General features: G+C 40.7%; 1 protein-coding gene across 1 annotated transcript in view; it reads right to left on the bottom strand.

Moving 5' to 3' along the window:
• AOPEP (aminopeptidase O (putative)) overlaps nucleotides 1-14,633 on the bottom strand; it is a 597,182-nt gene that overhangs the window by 458,719 nt on the left and 123,830 nt on the right. Inside the window, exon 5 of the mRNA XM_089662129.1 lies at nucleotides 4,821-5,069. Within this exon, the coding sequence (XP_089518255.1) occupies nucleotides 4,821-5,069 (249 nt within the window). The remainder of the gene's footprint in view (nucleotides 1-4,820; nucleotides 5,070-14,633) is intronic.

The raw sequence follows: 14,633 nt of genomic DNA, 5'->3' as shown, positions 1-14,633 counted from the left end.
ACTAGGTCTAGTGCTAGAATTATTGCTCTTTCTCTAACGTTAATGGCGATACCTCACATGTGTGGTTTGAATACCGTTTACATATGTGGGCATGGTCTACATATGCGCTCACCACTACGTTCAAGCACGGAGGGGAAGGGGGCATTTTAAACTTTTTTATTTAATCTGTCCCTTTAAAAATCACTTTTATTCCTATCTCAATGAATGCATGCATCCCTTATGATAGAAATAACTACTGACAGGTCCTCTTTAAGAGAGATTGTGGGGTCAGTAAGACTTCACATCTCTCCTATACAATGTAAAGCATTAGAAAAAAAAAAAGCATTGATCTAGTGCTTAACCTCCCTAGCGGTCTGATTATGTCCATATTTCTGTGCTCAAATATAATAATATAGTAATAAATTTAATTCAATAATATAATCAAACCAAAAACACTGAAATTTGAAATATAGCACCAAGTTCGCACATCACTGAGCAAAGTCGCAGAATCGTTTTCAGTGTCTGATGACTAATTTCCCCACGTATCATTATCACTTAATTCTGCAAGTGGTTCTAATTTACTATCGCTGTAACTAGCTGGTCTAAAACCACTTTTGACCTAAAGGGATGCTTTTTGGACGCCATGGACATTTCTCAATTTCCAGGCAGAAAGAACAGTAAAAATGCAGGCAGGGCACAGGACAAAGCACTAGGGACAAAATGTATGTGAAATGCTTTGATACAGTAATATTTTACTATGTGATTTTAGTGAATGTCACTTTTTGTCATTTTCAAATTTCCCGCCGTTCCGTCCCCCATACATCCCGACGCTCGCAGGGGACGGAACCCAGATGACAGATGCCAGCATCCGCCGGATTACATTGCCAGGGACACTGCAGGAGGGACATCGTGGGAGTGCAGGACAAGGTAAGTGATTGGGGGATCGCGGAGCAGCGCCACATGGTAAGCCCCAGTGTAGCTCGGGGGTTACCGCTTGTGGTACTGAAACTTTACCCTGAGCTACACTCGGGAATACTGCCAGGGAGGTTAAAAAAAACTCTAGTCCTCCAAGGGCATAGAGATGAGTGGAGGCCATCTTTCCTTCACTTATCTCTATGCCCAGCGCCGGGATCATTCGGTCGTTTCTCAGGTAAGGCTGAGAACTACCAAGCAGCAGCGGGTGGCGGCAGACGGGTGGCGGCGGCAGCATCAGCGGTGGGCGGGTGGGTCGGGGTTATTTTCGGCACCCGTATTGGTGCTTATTTTCATAATGGCCAACGGCCAATAGCGAAGTTTTTGGCCAAAACGTTTCAGCCACCAAAATTTTGGTGCATCCCTAATCTGAATGGTGTAAATGTTTCAAAGATGGCCATATGTCCATCAGTGACGATCTTGGCCGTGCTGGTTTCCAGCCCACAGCAGTCATTTCTGTGAACATTCAGCTTGTGAAATGCCTGATCCTGGATAATCGACACATAACCTGTCGTGAAATTGCACAAGAGACAAATCTTTCTCTGGGAATGGTGAACACAATAATGACAAAGTGAAGCAGGCTGTCCCAGGGTGGTTCAGGCATACTGGCAAATCTTTCTATGCCGGAGATTCCTAGGCATTAAACGCTGGGATAAGTGTATAAATGTAGCAGGGGAGAATGCAGAAAAATAAATGCAGTTTCCACTACTTGAAATTTGTTCTTTTATTATATAAACTCAAAAGTCCCCGTTTGACGTGAACTTCCCTCGTATTAACTATACAGTAACTGTGTCCCCAAACTATGCTATAAAATTTAAATGTGAAAAGTTAAAAGTGCAACTATAGTCTAACATTACAAAAAAAGAATTTGCAAGTGAAAACACTGAAATCTGTGAAGTATAGAATAAACTTGCAGGAAGAGGATGTAAAAAGAACTACAAAATGAGTTTTCACAGACCTAAAACACAAGAAATGGCAAGCAAATTTAAGCTGCTAGACTGCAAATCAAAAATAAATGATCAAAAGCCTAACTGGTAGTATGTCTACTGTTAAGGTTTCAGTGACATTTATAGCATTAAAACAGTTACTGGTCAAAATTCAGGACATGACATGGAGTAAATAAACAACACTCCTGCCATTTTCTTCTTTAATCAGGAAAACAGATTTTCCAGCTGACATGTCTGATTGCAAGCATATGGGAACGTGGTTATATGGCAAACAGCTAGGATTAAGTGTAATTTGAGCATATGGAGCTAGAGAAAGATTACTACTGTTCTTTTTGGGGTGCAGAAGGGTTCACAGGCTTAACCTTGCTACGTCCAAGAGAAGGGACATTGTTACAAAACTCAATTACAGATGGGTGAGTTGAACATGTGGAGATAAAATGATTTCTTCAAATCTACATAATGGCAGCAGTTAGAGCTGGATTCTGAATCGGTCAGAGGCTTAAACCACTAAATTACACATTCTACTAAATAAACTCTTTTATGTCCTTTCGTCTCTGTTCAGCAACAACCAGATAAAATTGGACAATCTTGTTTTCATATCTGCAAAGCAGTATGATTCCTAGAGATCACTGCCAAATATTTTGCAGATTAATAATATTCTGAATTGTTTGTAACAAAGTAATTTATTAAATATTGTAACTGCCCTTTCAAGCCTTTCATGAAAGCTACTTAAAGGATAGATTTTTTTTTCTTGCAGGTGAAAAGGTGCATTTGTCTTTTTTTTTTTATACTGGAACCTGTAAAGCACTGCACCCACAATCAGCAGACTGCAGGTGCAATGCCAGAATCCTGCAGACTCTCAGTACAGCGTTATGCCCATACCTCTCGTACGGGCAGGCAGTTACTGAATTGAAGAAAGAATCAATGAACTACAAGAGTGCTCACCAGCAATTTTGCAGTTCATTGAGAACTACAAGACATCAGCCGACAGTACTTGCAGTTGATTCATTCACAGAGCTCTGTGAATGGACGACGTGGCCCAGTGGGCGGAGCCCTGCACTGCAGCACTGTATTTTAGTTGTGACATCGGGTATGGCGAGAAGATCCCCTGCCTGCTGTCTCAGGGAGGGCAGGATCGGGGGAAGAGAAGGCAGGAGCTGGAACATGTTACATGTTCCACCCTAAATACAGCCTCCATGCATCTCCCTCTGCAAGACTGGTCCTCCTTCCAGGGAATATTGGCATGAGATTCACCATCTGATCACTTACACATGCATGCAATGATATACCAATAAGCAAGGAATAAAAGGCTCCACATAGTGTGAAAACTGTTGAGTACTTATTAAAAGATAATAAAATTGCATTTATAAGCAAAGAAATTCACTCACCGGCCACTTTATTAGGTACACCTTGCTAGTATTGGGTTGGACTGCCTTTTGGCATTAGGACTGCCTTAATTCTTCATGGCATACTGTAGATTCAACAAGGTGTTGGAAACATTTCTCAGGGATTTTGCTTCATATTGACATGATAGCATCACGCAGTTGCTGCAGATTTGTTGGCTGCGCATCCATGATGTGAATCACCTGTTCCACCACATCCCAAAGGTGCTGTATTGAATTGAGATCTGGTGACTGTGGAGGCCATTGGAGTACAGTGAACTCCTTGTCATGTTCAAGAAACCAGTTTGAGATGATTTGAGCTTTGTGACATGGTGCATTATCCTGCAGTAGGCATCAGAAGATGAGTACACTGTAGTCATAAAGGGATGGATATTGTCAGCAATAATACTCAGGTAGGCCGTGGCGCTTAAACAATGCTCAATTGGTACTAAGGGACCCAAAGTGTGCCAAGAAAATTACCCCATACCATTACATCACCAGCCTGAACCGTTGATACAAGGCAGGATGGATCCATGCTTTCATATTGGTTACGCCAAATTCTGAAAGTCGCAGCTGAAATGGAGACTCATCAGACCAGGCAACATTTTAACAATCTTCTAGTTTCCAATTTTGGTGAGCCTGTGCAACTTGTAGCCTCTGTTTCCTGTTCTTAGCTGACAGGAATTGCACCTGGTGTGGTCTTCTTCTGCTGTAGCCCATCTACCTGAAGGTTCAGCGTGTTGTGCGTTCAGAGATGGTAATGTGCATACCTTGTTTGTAACATGTGGTTACTTGAGTTACTGTTGCCTTTCTGTCATCTTGAACAAGCCTGCCCTTTCTCCTCTGACATTAACGTATTTTCGTCCACACAACTGCCGCTCACTGGATGCTTTCTCTTTTTCGGTTCTGTAAACCCTAGAGATAATTGTGTGTGAAAGTTCCAGTAGATCAGACGTAGATCACTCAGACCAGCCCATCTGTCACCAACAACCATGCCACGTTCAAAGTCACTTAAATCCCCTTTCTTCCCCATTCTGATGCTTGGTTTGAACTTCAACAAGTCGTTTTCACCACTTCTAGATATCTAAATACATTGAGTTGCTTCCATGTGATTTGCTGTTTAGTAATTTGTGTTACCAAGCAACTGAACAGGTGTACCTAATAAAGAGGCTGTTGAGTGTAAAGACAGCGCTGTATAAAATACCAGGTTGCGTACAAAGCTCCGCACTTTCATTTTACTTCCAATATATCTGATGATGTCACAACAGGCTCCTTCCTATGCATTTCATCACAAATGACGTCTTCCAGGGCACGGACATATATTTACATTTCCTGTGTAACCTTTTGGCACCGGTTTACAGACTTGCATTTTTCACTTTTCACCGAGCATTAATTATTTAACATATGAAATTCCTATTAGTTTTTACACCCAGTTCTGAATAATTCATTTAGAAGAAACTGCATTTTGAGCTAAAAGCATGTAGGTCCTTACATTTAGATTAATAACATTATAGAAGTAAAAAGGAGTAAACAAGCTTACCTTGCCATTCCTAAACTTGAGAAATTAGGTGGCACTATGAGAACATCAAGCCTTGAGAATGGATGAATACCCAGCACAGAATAAGCAGCTTCTAGGCAATGACGCAGTAAAGGAAGCAGCAACTCTTTACACCTATTCAAAAGTGCATCTGGGGCAAAAACACGGTAGGGTATGCACATTTGGGTATGAGCTTCAGGACTACTATAACGACATGGATATTCCATATGCTTGCATTCTTGTCCTGATAATCTGGCAAAACAATGGAAAAATAGAAATGTTATTATATGACAGGAACAACTCAGAAGTGAGCTCATGATTTTACATACTTGTTTATCCTACTGACATATTTGCTTGAAGAGGAACGTTATGCTTTATAATTATTTTAGATATACAGTGGATATAAAAAGTCTACACACCCCTGTTAAAATGTCAGGGTTCTGTGATGTAAAAAATGAGACAAAGATAAATCATTTCAGAACTTTTTCCACCTTTAATCTAACCTATAAACTGTACAACTCAGTGGAACAAACAAACTGAATTATTTTAGGTGGAGGAAAGTAAAAATAAAAAACTAAAATAATATAGATGCATAAGTGTGCACACCCTTAAACTAATACTTTGTTGAAGCACCTTTTGATTTTACTACAGAACTCAGTCCTTTTGGGTATGAGTCTATCAGTACGGCACATCTTGATTTGGCAATATTTGCCCACTCTTCCTTGCAAAAACACTTCAAATCTGTCCAATTGCGAGGGCATCTCCTGCGCACAGACCTCTTCAGATCCCCCCCCAGATTTTCAATTGGATTCAGGTTTGGGCTATGGCTGGACAATTTCAAAACTTAATCTTCTTCTGGTGAAACCATTCCTTGGTTGTTTTGGAAGTATGTTTTGGGTCGTTGTCATGCTGAAAGATGAAGTTCCTCTTCATGTTCAGCTTTCTAGCGGAAGCATGAAGGGTTTGTGGCAATATTGACTGGTATTTGGAACTGTTCATAATTCCCTCTACCTTGACTAAGGTCCCAGTTCCAGCTGAAGAAAAACAGCCCCAAAGCATGATGCTGCCACCACCATGCTTCATTGTAGGAATGGTGTTGTTTCGGTGATCTGCAGCGCTGTTTTTGCCTCAAACGTATCTTTTGGAATTATGGGCAAAAAGTTCAACCTTGGTTTCATCAGACCATAACACATTTTCCCACATGCTTTTGGGAGACTTCAGATTTTTTTTGCAAAATGTAGCTGGGCTTGGATGGTTTTCTTTGTAAGAAAAGGCTTCCGTCTTTGCCAATCTACCCCATAGCCCAGACATATGAAGAATACAGGAGATTGTTGTCACATGTACCACACAGCCAGTACTTGCCAGATATTCCTGCAGCTCCTTTAATGTTGCTGTAGGACTCTTGGCAGCCTCCCAGACCAGTTCTCTTCTCGTCTTTTCATCAATTTTGGAGGGATGTGCAGTTCTTGGTAATGTCACTGTTGCGCCATATTTTCTCCACTTGACTTCACTGTGTTCCATGGTTTATCTAACGCCTTGGAAATTATTTTGTACCCTTCTCCTGACTGACACCTTTTAACAATGAGATCCCTCTGATGCTTTGGAAGCACTCTGCGGACCATGGCTTTTTCTATAGGATGTGACTAATAAAATGTCAGGAAAGACCTACTAGAACAGCTGAACTGTGGGTTAATCAGAGGCACTTTAAATGATGGCAGATGTGTACTGACTCCTACGTAACATGATTTTGAATGTGATTGCTTAATTCTGAACACAGCTACATCCTCAGTTATAAGAGGATGTGCACACTTATGCAACCACATTATTTTAGTTTTTTATGTTTACCCCCCCCCCCCAAAAAAGATTTCAGTTTGTTTTTCAACTGAGTTGTACAGTTTATAAGTCACATTAAAGGTGGAAAAAATTCTGAAATAATTTTTCGTCTCTTTTTTTACATCACAGAAACCTGACATTTTAACAGGGGTGTATAGACTTTTTATATCCACTGTACATGTGAAATATTTTAATGTAAATAATCTTTTGTGCCAGCATTTTAAAAATAATCAAGCATTGGACATGGTTTTTAGGTTACGTCAATCCTTGGTAATAGATAATTGTGGCAATGCCATCGTCCGCAAAAGGCCAGCACCATTTTTGCTCAAGCAGCACCCGGGGATGGTATCTACATTTGAACTATGATGCTGACCCAGGAATGATGAAGTCAAGTAAATCTTGGTGCCCATTCAGTAATCTTTATGTTTTTGGTTGTGATTACACAGATTATTATACAGCTCAGCCAGCTGCTGCTACATCTCACACTGTAGTAATTGCTAAGGTTGCTGTGATATCACAAATGTATTTATGTTTTACCTAAATTTTGGCACGCTCAAGAGGCACCAAAAATAAAAGACTGGATAAATAGGGTGATATATATATATATATAGTCTACTGAGTTCAAGGTGCCATGGCAAAATGGCACAGGGACAGTGGATATTTGTCCCAGCACCGTATAAACAAAAAAAAGAAGTGGGAATCAGTGGCTCTGGAGGGTCCAGGTGTAGACAAACTGTCAGCTGTCAGTGACAGCCAGCATCCAGCACTAAGGCTAGAAAATGAAAAGATCAGCTCCTGGGCCTCAGATCCTGCAGTACAGCGCTACATTGCCTGTAGTAGTTCAATGTAAACCCAATGCTTTCCCAAAGTGGGTGATATTGTGCAGTGGACTCCAAAGGGCTAATACCATGTCAAATTCAGGTACTTACACTGCTGGTATAAAAATAAATTCAACTAATGATGTATTATTGAATACAGAGCTGCAATCAATTGTCTTTTTTTCTGCCTAACACTAGTTATTTTTCTATTGCACCTCTTTCCTGGGAAAAGCCTGGAGTATGAAGGTGCTGCAGCAACAACCAGCTGGCTAACTGGTATAAAGATAAAAGTATATGTCGCCAGCACACCATGTATCCATATTATATAATCCAGATATTTATTAAAGCAATTGCATCACAATTTGTGCTAGTGCAGCATTTTGGGGCTGCACAGGGCTCCTTTCTTCAGGCGTGTAATAAGTAAAGAGTACAAGAAAAAAACATTTTCAATTAACATGGACCAATCAGAAACAGCAAAGGAGACTTACCCCTAACCTTTGTCATCATAATTACATCTTAAACCCGCCACCTTTCACTGCAATTACAGCTGCAAGTCTTTTTGGGGATGTCTCTACCAGCTTTGCACATCTAGAGAGTGAAATTTTTGCCCATTTTTCTTTGCAAAATAGCTCAAGCTCTATCAGATTTGATGAAGAGCATCTGTGAACAGCAATTTTCAAGTCTTGCCACAGATTCTCAATTTGATTTAGGTCTGGACTTTGACTGGGCCATTCTAACACATGAATATGCTTTGATCCAAACCATTCCATTGTAGCTCTGGTTGTAGGTTTAGGGTTGTTGTCCTGCTGGAAGGTGAACCTCCGCCCCAGTCTCAAATCTTTTGCAGACTCTAACAGGTTTTCCTCTAAGATTGTCCTGTATTTGGCTCCATCCATCTTCCCATCAACTCTAACCAGTTTTCCTGTCTCTGCTGAAGAAAAGCATCCCCACAACATGATGCTGCCACCACCATGTTTTACAGTGGGGGTGGGGTGTTCATGGTGATGTGCAGCGTTAGTTTTCCACCACACATAGCGTTTTGCTTTTAGACCAAAAAAGTTACATTTTGGTCTCAACTGACCAGAGCACCTTCTTCCACATGTTTGCTGTGTCCCCCACATGGCTTCTAGCAAACTGCAAATGGGACTTCTCATGGCTTTCTTTCAACAATGGCTTTCTTCTTGTCACTCTTCCATAAAGGCCAGATTTGTGGAGTGCACGGCTAATAGTTGTCCTGTGGACAGATTCTACCACCTGAGCTGTGGATCTCTGCAGCTCCTCCAGAGTTACCATAGGCCCCTTGGCTGCTTCTCGGATTAATTCTCTCCTTGCCCAGCCTGTCAGTTTAGGCCATGTCTTGGTAGGTTTGCAGTTGTGCCATACTCTTTCCATTTTTGGATGATGGATTGAACAGTGCTCCCGTGAGATGTTCAAATCTTGGGATATTTTTTTACAACCTAACCCTGCTTTAAACGTCTCCACGACTTTATCCCTGACCTGTCTGGTGTGTTCCTTGCCCTTCATGAGGTTGTTTGTTAACTAATATTCTCTAACAAACTTCTGATGGCTTCACAGTACTTCTGTACTTATACTGAGATTAAATTACACACAGGTAGACTCTATTTACTAATTAGGTGACTTCTGAAGGCAATTGGTTCCACTAGATTTTAGTTAAGGGTATCAGAGTAAAGGAGGCTGAATACAAATGCACGCCACACTATTCAGATATTTATTTGTAAAAAAATTTGAAAACCATTTATCAATTTCCTTCCACTTCACAATTATGTGCCATGTTGTGTTGGTCTATCACATAAAATCCTAATAAAATACTTTTAAGTTTTTGGTTAAAACATGACAAAATGTGGAAAATTTCAAGGGGTATGAATACTTTTTCAAGGCACTGTACTGCTTCTGAACGATGTCCTGAAGAGTTGAGCTAGTGGTTGTGTCACAGATCCTGTGCGAGATACAATGGGGGAGATTTACTAAAACAACTAACACTCAGAAGCTGACTGGCTACTATGCACAGTTGCACCAGATTCTAACTTCAGCTTGTTTAACCACCTCATTACCGCGTCATAACTGAAAGACAGCTACAGCGCGGGTCTCTTGGTCTTGGAGGGTGTCCATAAACGTCCTCCCAGAACGTGCCTTGGGGAATCGTGTGCACTCTGTGACCACTGTGTCCTTTGGACACAGCTGATCACAGATCAAAGTAAAGGGCCAATCACATTGGCCCTTTACCATGTGATCAGCTGTGTCCAATCACAGCTGATCCCATGTAAACAAACATGGTTAACAGCATTTCCTTTCCTCACGAGCAGTCACTGTGTAAAGAAAAGACAGCCGATAACCGGCAATCCTGACAGTACATACAGTGAGGTCCATAAATATTGGGACATCGATACAATAGTAACATTTTTGGCTCTATACACCACCACAATGGATTTGAAATGAAACAAACAAGATGTGCTTTAACTGCAGACTGTCAGCTTTAATTTGAGGGTATTTACATCCAAATCAGGTGAACGGTGTAGTTATTACAACAGTTTGCATATGTGCCTCCCACTTGTTAAGGGACCAATAGTAATGGGACAGAATAATAATCATAAATCAAACTTTCACTTTTTAATACTTGGTTGAAAATCCTTTGCAGTCAATTACAGCCTGAAGTCTGGAACGCATAGACATCACCAGACGCTGGGTTTCATCCCTGGTGATGCTCTGCCAGGCCTCCACTGCAACTGTCTTCAGTTCCTGCTTGTTCTTGGGGCATTTTCCCTTCAGTCTTGTCTTCAGCAAGTGAAATGCATGCTCAATCGGATTCAGGTCAGGTGATTGACTTGGCCATTGCATAACATTCCACTTCTTTCCCTTAAAAAACTCTTCGGTTGCTTTTGCAGTATGCTTTGGGTCATTATCCATCTGCACTGTGAAGCGGCGTCCAATGAGTTGTGAAGCATTTGGCTGAATATGAGCAGATAATATTGCCCGAAACACTTCAGAATTCATCCTGCTGCTTTTGTCAGCAGTCACATCATCAATAAATACAAGAGAACCAGTTCCATTGGCAGCCATACATGCCCACGCCATGACACTACCATCACCATGCTTCACTGATGAGGTGGTATGCTTAGGATCATGAGCAGTTCCTTTCCTTCTCCATACTCTTCTCTTCCCATCACTCTGGTACAAGTTGATCTTGGTCTCATCTGTCCATAGGATGTTGTTCCAGAACTGTGAAGGCTTTTTTAGATGTCGTTTGGCAAACTCTAATCTGGCCTTCCTGTTTTTGAGGCTCACCAATGGTTTACATCTTGTGGTGAACCTTCTGTATTCACTCTGGTGAAGTCTTCTCTTGATTGTTGACTTTGACACACATACACCTACCTCCTGGAGAGTGTCCTTGATCTGGCCAACTGTTGTGAAGGGTGTTTTCTTCACCAGGGAAAGAATTCTTTGGTCATCCACCAGTTGTTTTCCGTGGTCTTCCGGGTCTTTTGGTGTTGCTGAGCTCACCGGTGCGTTCATTCTTTTTAAGAATGTTCCAAACAGTTGTTTTGGCCACGCCTAATGTTTTTGCTATCTCTCTGATGGGTTTGTTTTGTTTTTTCAACCTAATGATGGCTTGCTTCACTGATAGTGACAGCTCTTTGGATCTTGACAGTTGACAGCAACATATTCCAAATTCAAATAGCACACTTGAAATGAACTCTGGACCTTTTATCTGCTCATTGTAATTGGGATAATGAGGGAATAACACACACCTGGCCATGGAACAGCTGAGAAGCTAATTGTCCCATTACTTTTGGTCCCTTAACAAGTGAGAGGCACATATGCAAACTGTTGTAATTCCTACACCGTTCACCTGATTTGGATGTAAATACCCTCAAATTAAAGCTGACAATCTGCAGTTAAAGCACATTTTGTTCGTTTCATTTCAAATCCATCGTGGTAGTGTATAGAGCCAAAAATGTTAGAATTGTTTCGATGTCCCAATATTTATGGACCTGACTGTATTTATACTGATAATCAGTGCCCATCAGTGCAGCCTATTAGTAGCCATCAGGGCAGCTTATCAGTGCCCATCACTTCTGCCTATCAGTACCGCCTTTCAGTTCCCATCAGTGTAGCTTATCAGTGCCCACCAGTGCCCGTCAGTGCCTCCTCATAAGTGCTGCCTCACCAGTGCCCATCAGTACAGCCTCATCAGCGAAGAAGAGAAGTTAATTACTTAAAATTTATAACACAAACTAAGAAACATGTTTTTTTTTCCAAAATGTTCGGTCAGTTTTAATTTCTTTAGCAAAAAATAAAAAACCCAGTGGTGATTAAATACCACCAAAAGAAATCTCTATAAAAAAATGATAGAAATTTCATTTGGGTACAGATTTGCATGACTGAGCAATTGCCATTCAAAGTGTGCCAGCGCTGAAAGCTGAAAATTGGCCTAGGCATGAAGGGGGTTAAAGTGCCCGGTATTGAAGTGTTTAATTAGGCCTTGACAATAATACCTGGAAGCCGATTGATTTCTTTGCAGAGCGACACCAGATTTTGCACTCTCCGATTTTAGTAAATCTCCCCCTTTGTATCTGGCACAGGTATACCTTCCCTATAATCAGCATAATGCCATTGTTTCTGAGAGTTTTTAATGCACAAAATTCACCAGGGCTTAGACTAGTGCAAATCTTTCTGGAAACACCATAAACAACATCATGCTTAACTGTACACATATAGCCTTTATTTCAATGAAACTGCCCGGACGGTGTAAATTTGTTTTTAGGTTTGAAATCTGGCTGGCTTGAGACATGGTGTAAGATAGGTAGATATTTATTTTAGATATTTGTTTCCTGCACTTTGCATGTCATATGCCTCACGAAGGAGTCCTGCACTACCATTAATTCTGATGTGATTACTTAACCCCCCAAAAATATCTTGACTATGTATATGATATGGATCTGTGTTACTGGCAACATATACTTTAAAATAACAAAATGTTTTCAACTAGCTAAAAAAGAAAACTGCATGCTTGTTAACTACAATATATGTGATGGAATGTCACCGGATTATAGCCATGAACAGTATTAGACAGTAAACTTTTTATTATTTAAAGGTGAGGCCTTTTAAAATTCCTTAGTTTGAGAACTGACACTTGTAACAGATTATGTATTGTCTACATGGGTTCATCCGTTTATAGGTTTTTGCTGTGGGCTAATATTTAAGGTATCCTGTTTTATCTCATGGAATTTGTGTAATGACTTATTGTTTTGTTCACACAGGCCATAAGTAAGTTTCACCTGACATTAACTCTTTAGCCTGTAGAATTCCTTATGTGATTACTTTACACAAGTCATTTACTAGCTAGTCCAGACAATACATTTCACCCTGTTTCAAATCCTTATTGTGATTTTGGTGTCTATATTTTCAGGGTTTAGTTCCTCAACTTCAAGTAATTAAACTACAATTTTATTTTTGATTAATAGGCCCTGTTATTAGGACATGCCACAAAGGCCAAAGCTATACTTCTTCAATAGTTCTGTTTTTTTTTTTAATTCTTTATTTAACAATAGCAATGGCTACAATACAGATGTGACATATCAAAATCGGCAAGAGGGAAGCATGGTCAAACTATGCAATGTTATATGAATCTATAGTTCTGGTTTAACTAAAATGTTTGGAGCTGCTGTAATGTGCATCTAAATTATTTCATTTATTTACTCTCAGAGTGATAAAGAGGCATTTGGAATGCAATTCAGTGAAAACTGGCTTGATCTGAATGGTAAATTCAGCTGGGAAGCTGGATGGACAAGGCTGTGGCAACAGCAGGAACAAAACAGAGAATTTACATACATTTCCCATAAGCTTCTGCAAATAAAGCAATGTGCTGCAAATCTAAACATCTGTAATGCAGTTAAGCATGCACTGACGGGGCTATCAACAGTACCAACATCTAAGCAGCTATAGCAACAGGAAGGGTGAAAATTCTGTAGGGATTTGTTTGTAGAAAGACGATAGTTGTCACCTTATTACTTATCCAATGATTCTACTGGCAGGATCAACGGGTTTTTATAAAATGTCCCAGAATGTCTTAGAAAAAGTATATTAGGGATGGGCAAACACCAATCACTGCTACGAAGCTCAACAACTGGACTGCCTGCAGCCAAGTGCTGCCAGAGGATCAATGCCTGAATTTGACAGATTGTTAGGAAACCCTGACAACCTGATGCTTATGACCAAGAAGAAAAAAGTCTCAAACCAGAAATGAATGGCTCAACACAGAAGGAAGCATCTTACCATGAACAAAGGCATGGCTCTAATCTGAACCCACCAATGAGCAGATGGGGGGGATGGGGAGAGCAAATTACTGTTATAAAAGAAAAAAACAGAGGAAGAGGATCAACGGAGGAAGGGGATCAACAAGGAGAGGGAACATGCCCCATAGAAAAACACAAGTATCAGACAGGGAACCTAGGAGCAATTTCTTTGCAACAAACAACCAGCTTGTCCAAGTAGGAAGGCCCTAAACCTCTACTCATCTAACCCTACAAGGTTCAAGAACAAGAAGCTCCATACCTAAAGAATATGTCAGATCAGATATTCACTTCACCAAGGTGAGACTTACCAGGGAGGAACCCTGAAAATGACTAAAAAAAAAAAAAAACACCTGCGATGGGAGTAAAGTGGATCATAAGGTCACCCAAAAAACCCAGGATTCAGATGCACAGAATAAGCAGGGCTAAAGAGGTAAGGTGCATGGGAAGCACCTAGAAGGTTTGGCAGAATAGGGAAATTAGAACCTAACCAAAATGCTAGACACACAATGTACTGTAGGTACAGTATGCAGGATGCAGGGGTGAACCTAAGAGGAATCCCTAGAAAAATAACCCTGCCTATCCTTCATCCCTGAAGAGTCACAGGAGTATGCTCTTGACTCTCCAAATCCAATGAAGCAATACAATCCGTGGAATAAGGAACAGGAGTTATATTAGGACAATGAAGAATATTTGCCAAAGTGAGTTGCAAACAGGCACATGTGCCAGATAGTGGGACTAAAAGCTGACATCTATACAAAGACTTCACCCTACACTTAGACATGTCCCAAGGGACCTCTCAAGACCAGAATCGGTTATTAGTGGTGAGAGGCTTCCAGTCACCATTTTGTTTA

The sequence above is a fragment of the Staurois parvus genome, unplaced genomic scaffold (genome assembly GCF_062004578.1).
Source record: "Staurois parvus isolate SC_StPar_1 unplaced genomic scaffold, SC_StPar_1.0 ptg001432l, whole genome shotgun sequence".
NCBI lineage: Eukaryota > Metazoa > Chordata > Amphibia > Anura > Ranidae > Staurois > Staurois parvus.
The sequence above is the reverse complement of the archived record's forward strand: the minus strand, read 5'-3'. Positions and strand labels throughout refer to the sequence as shown.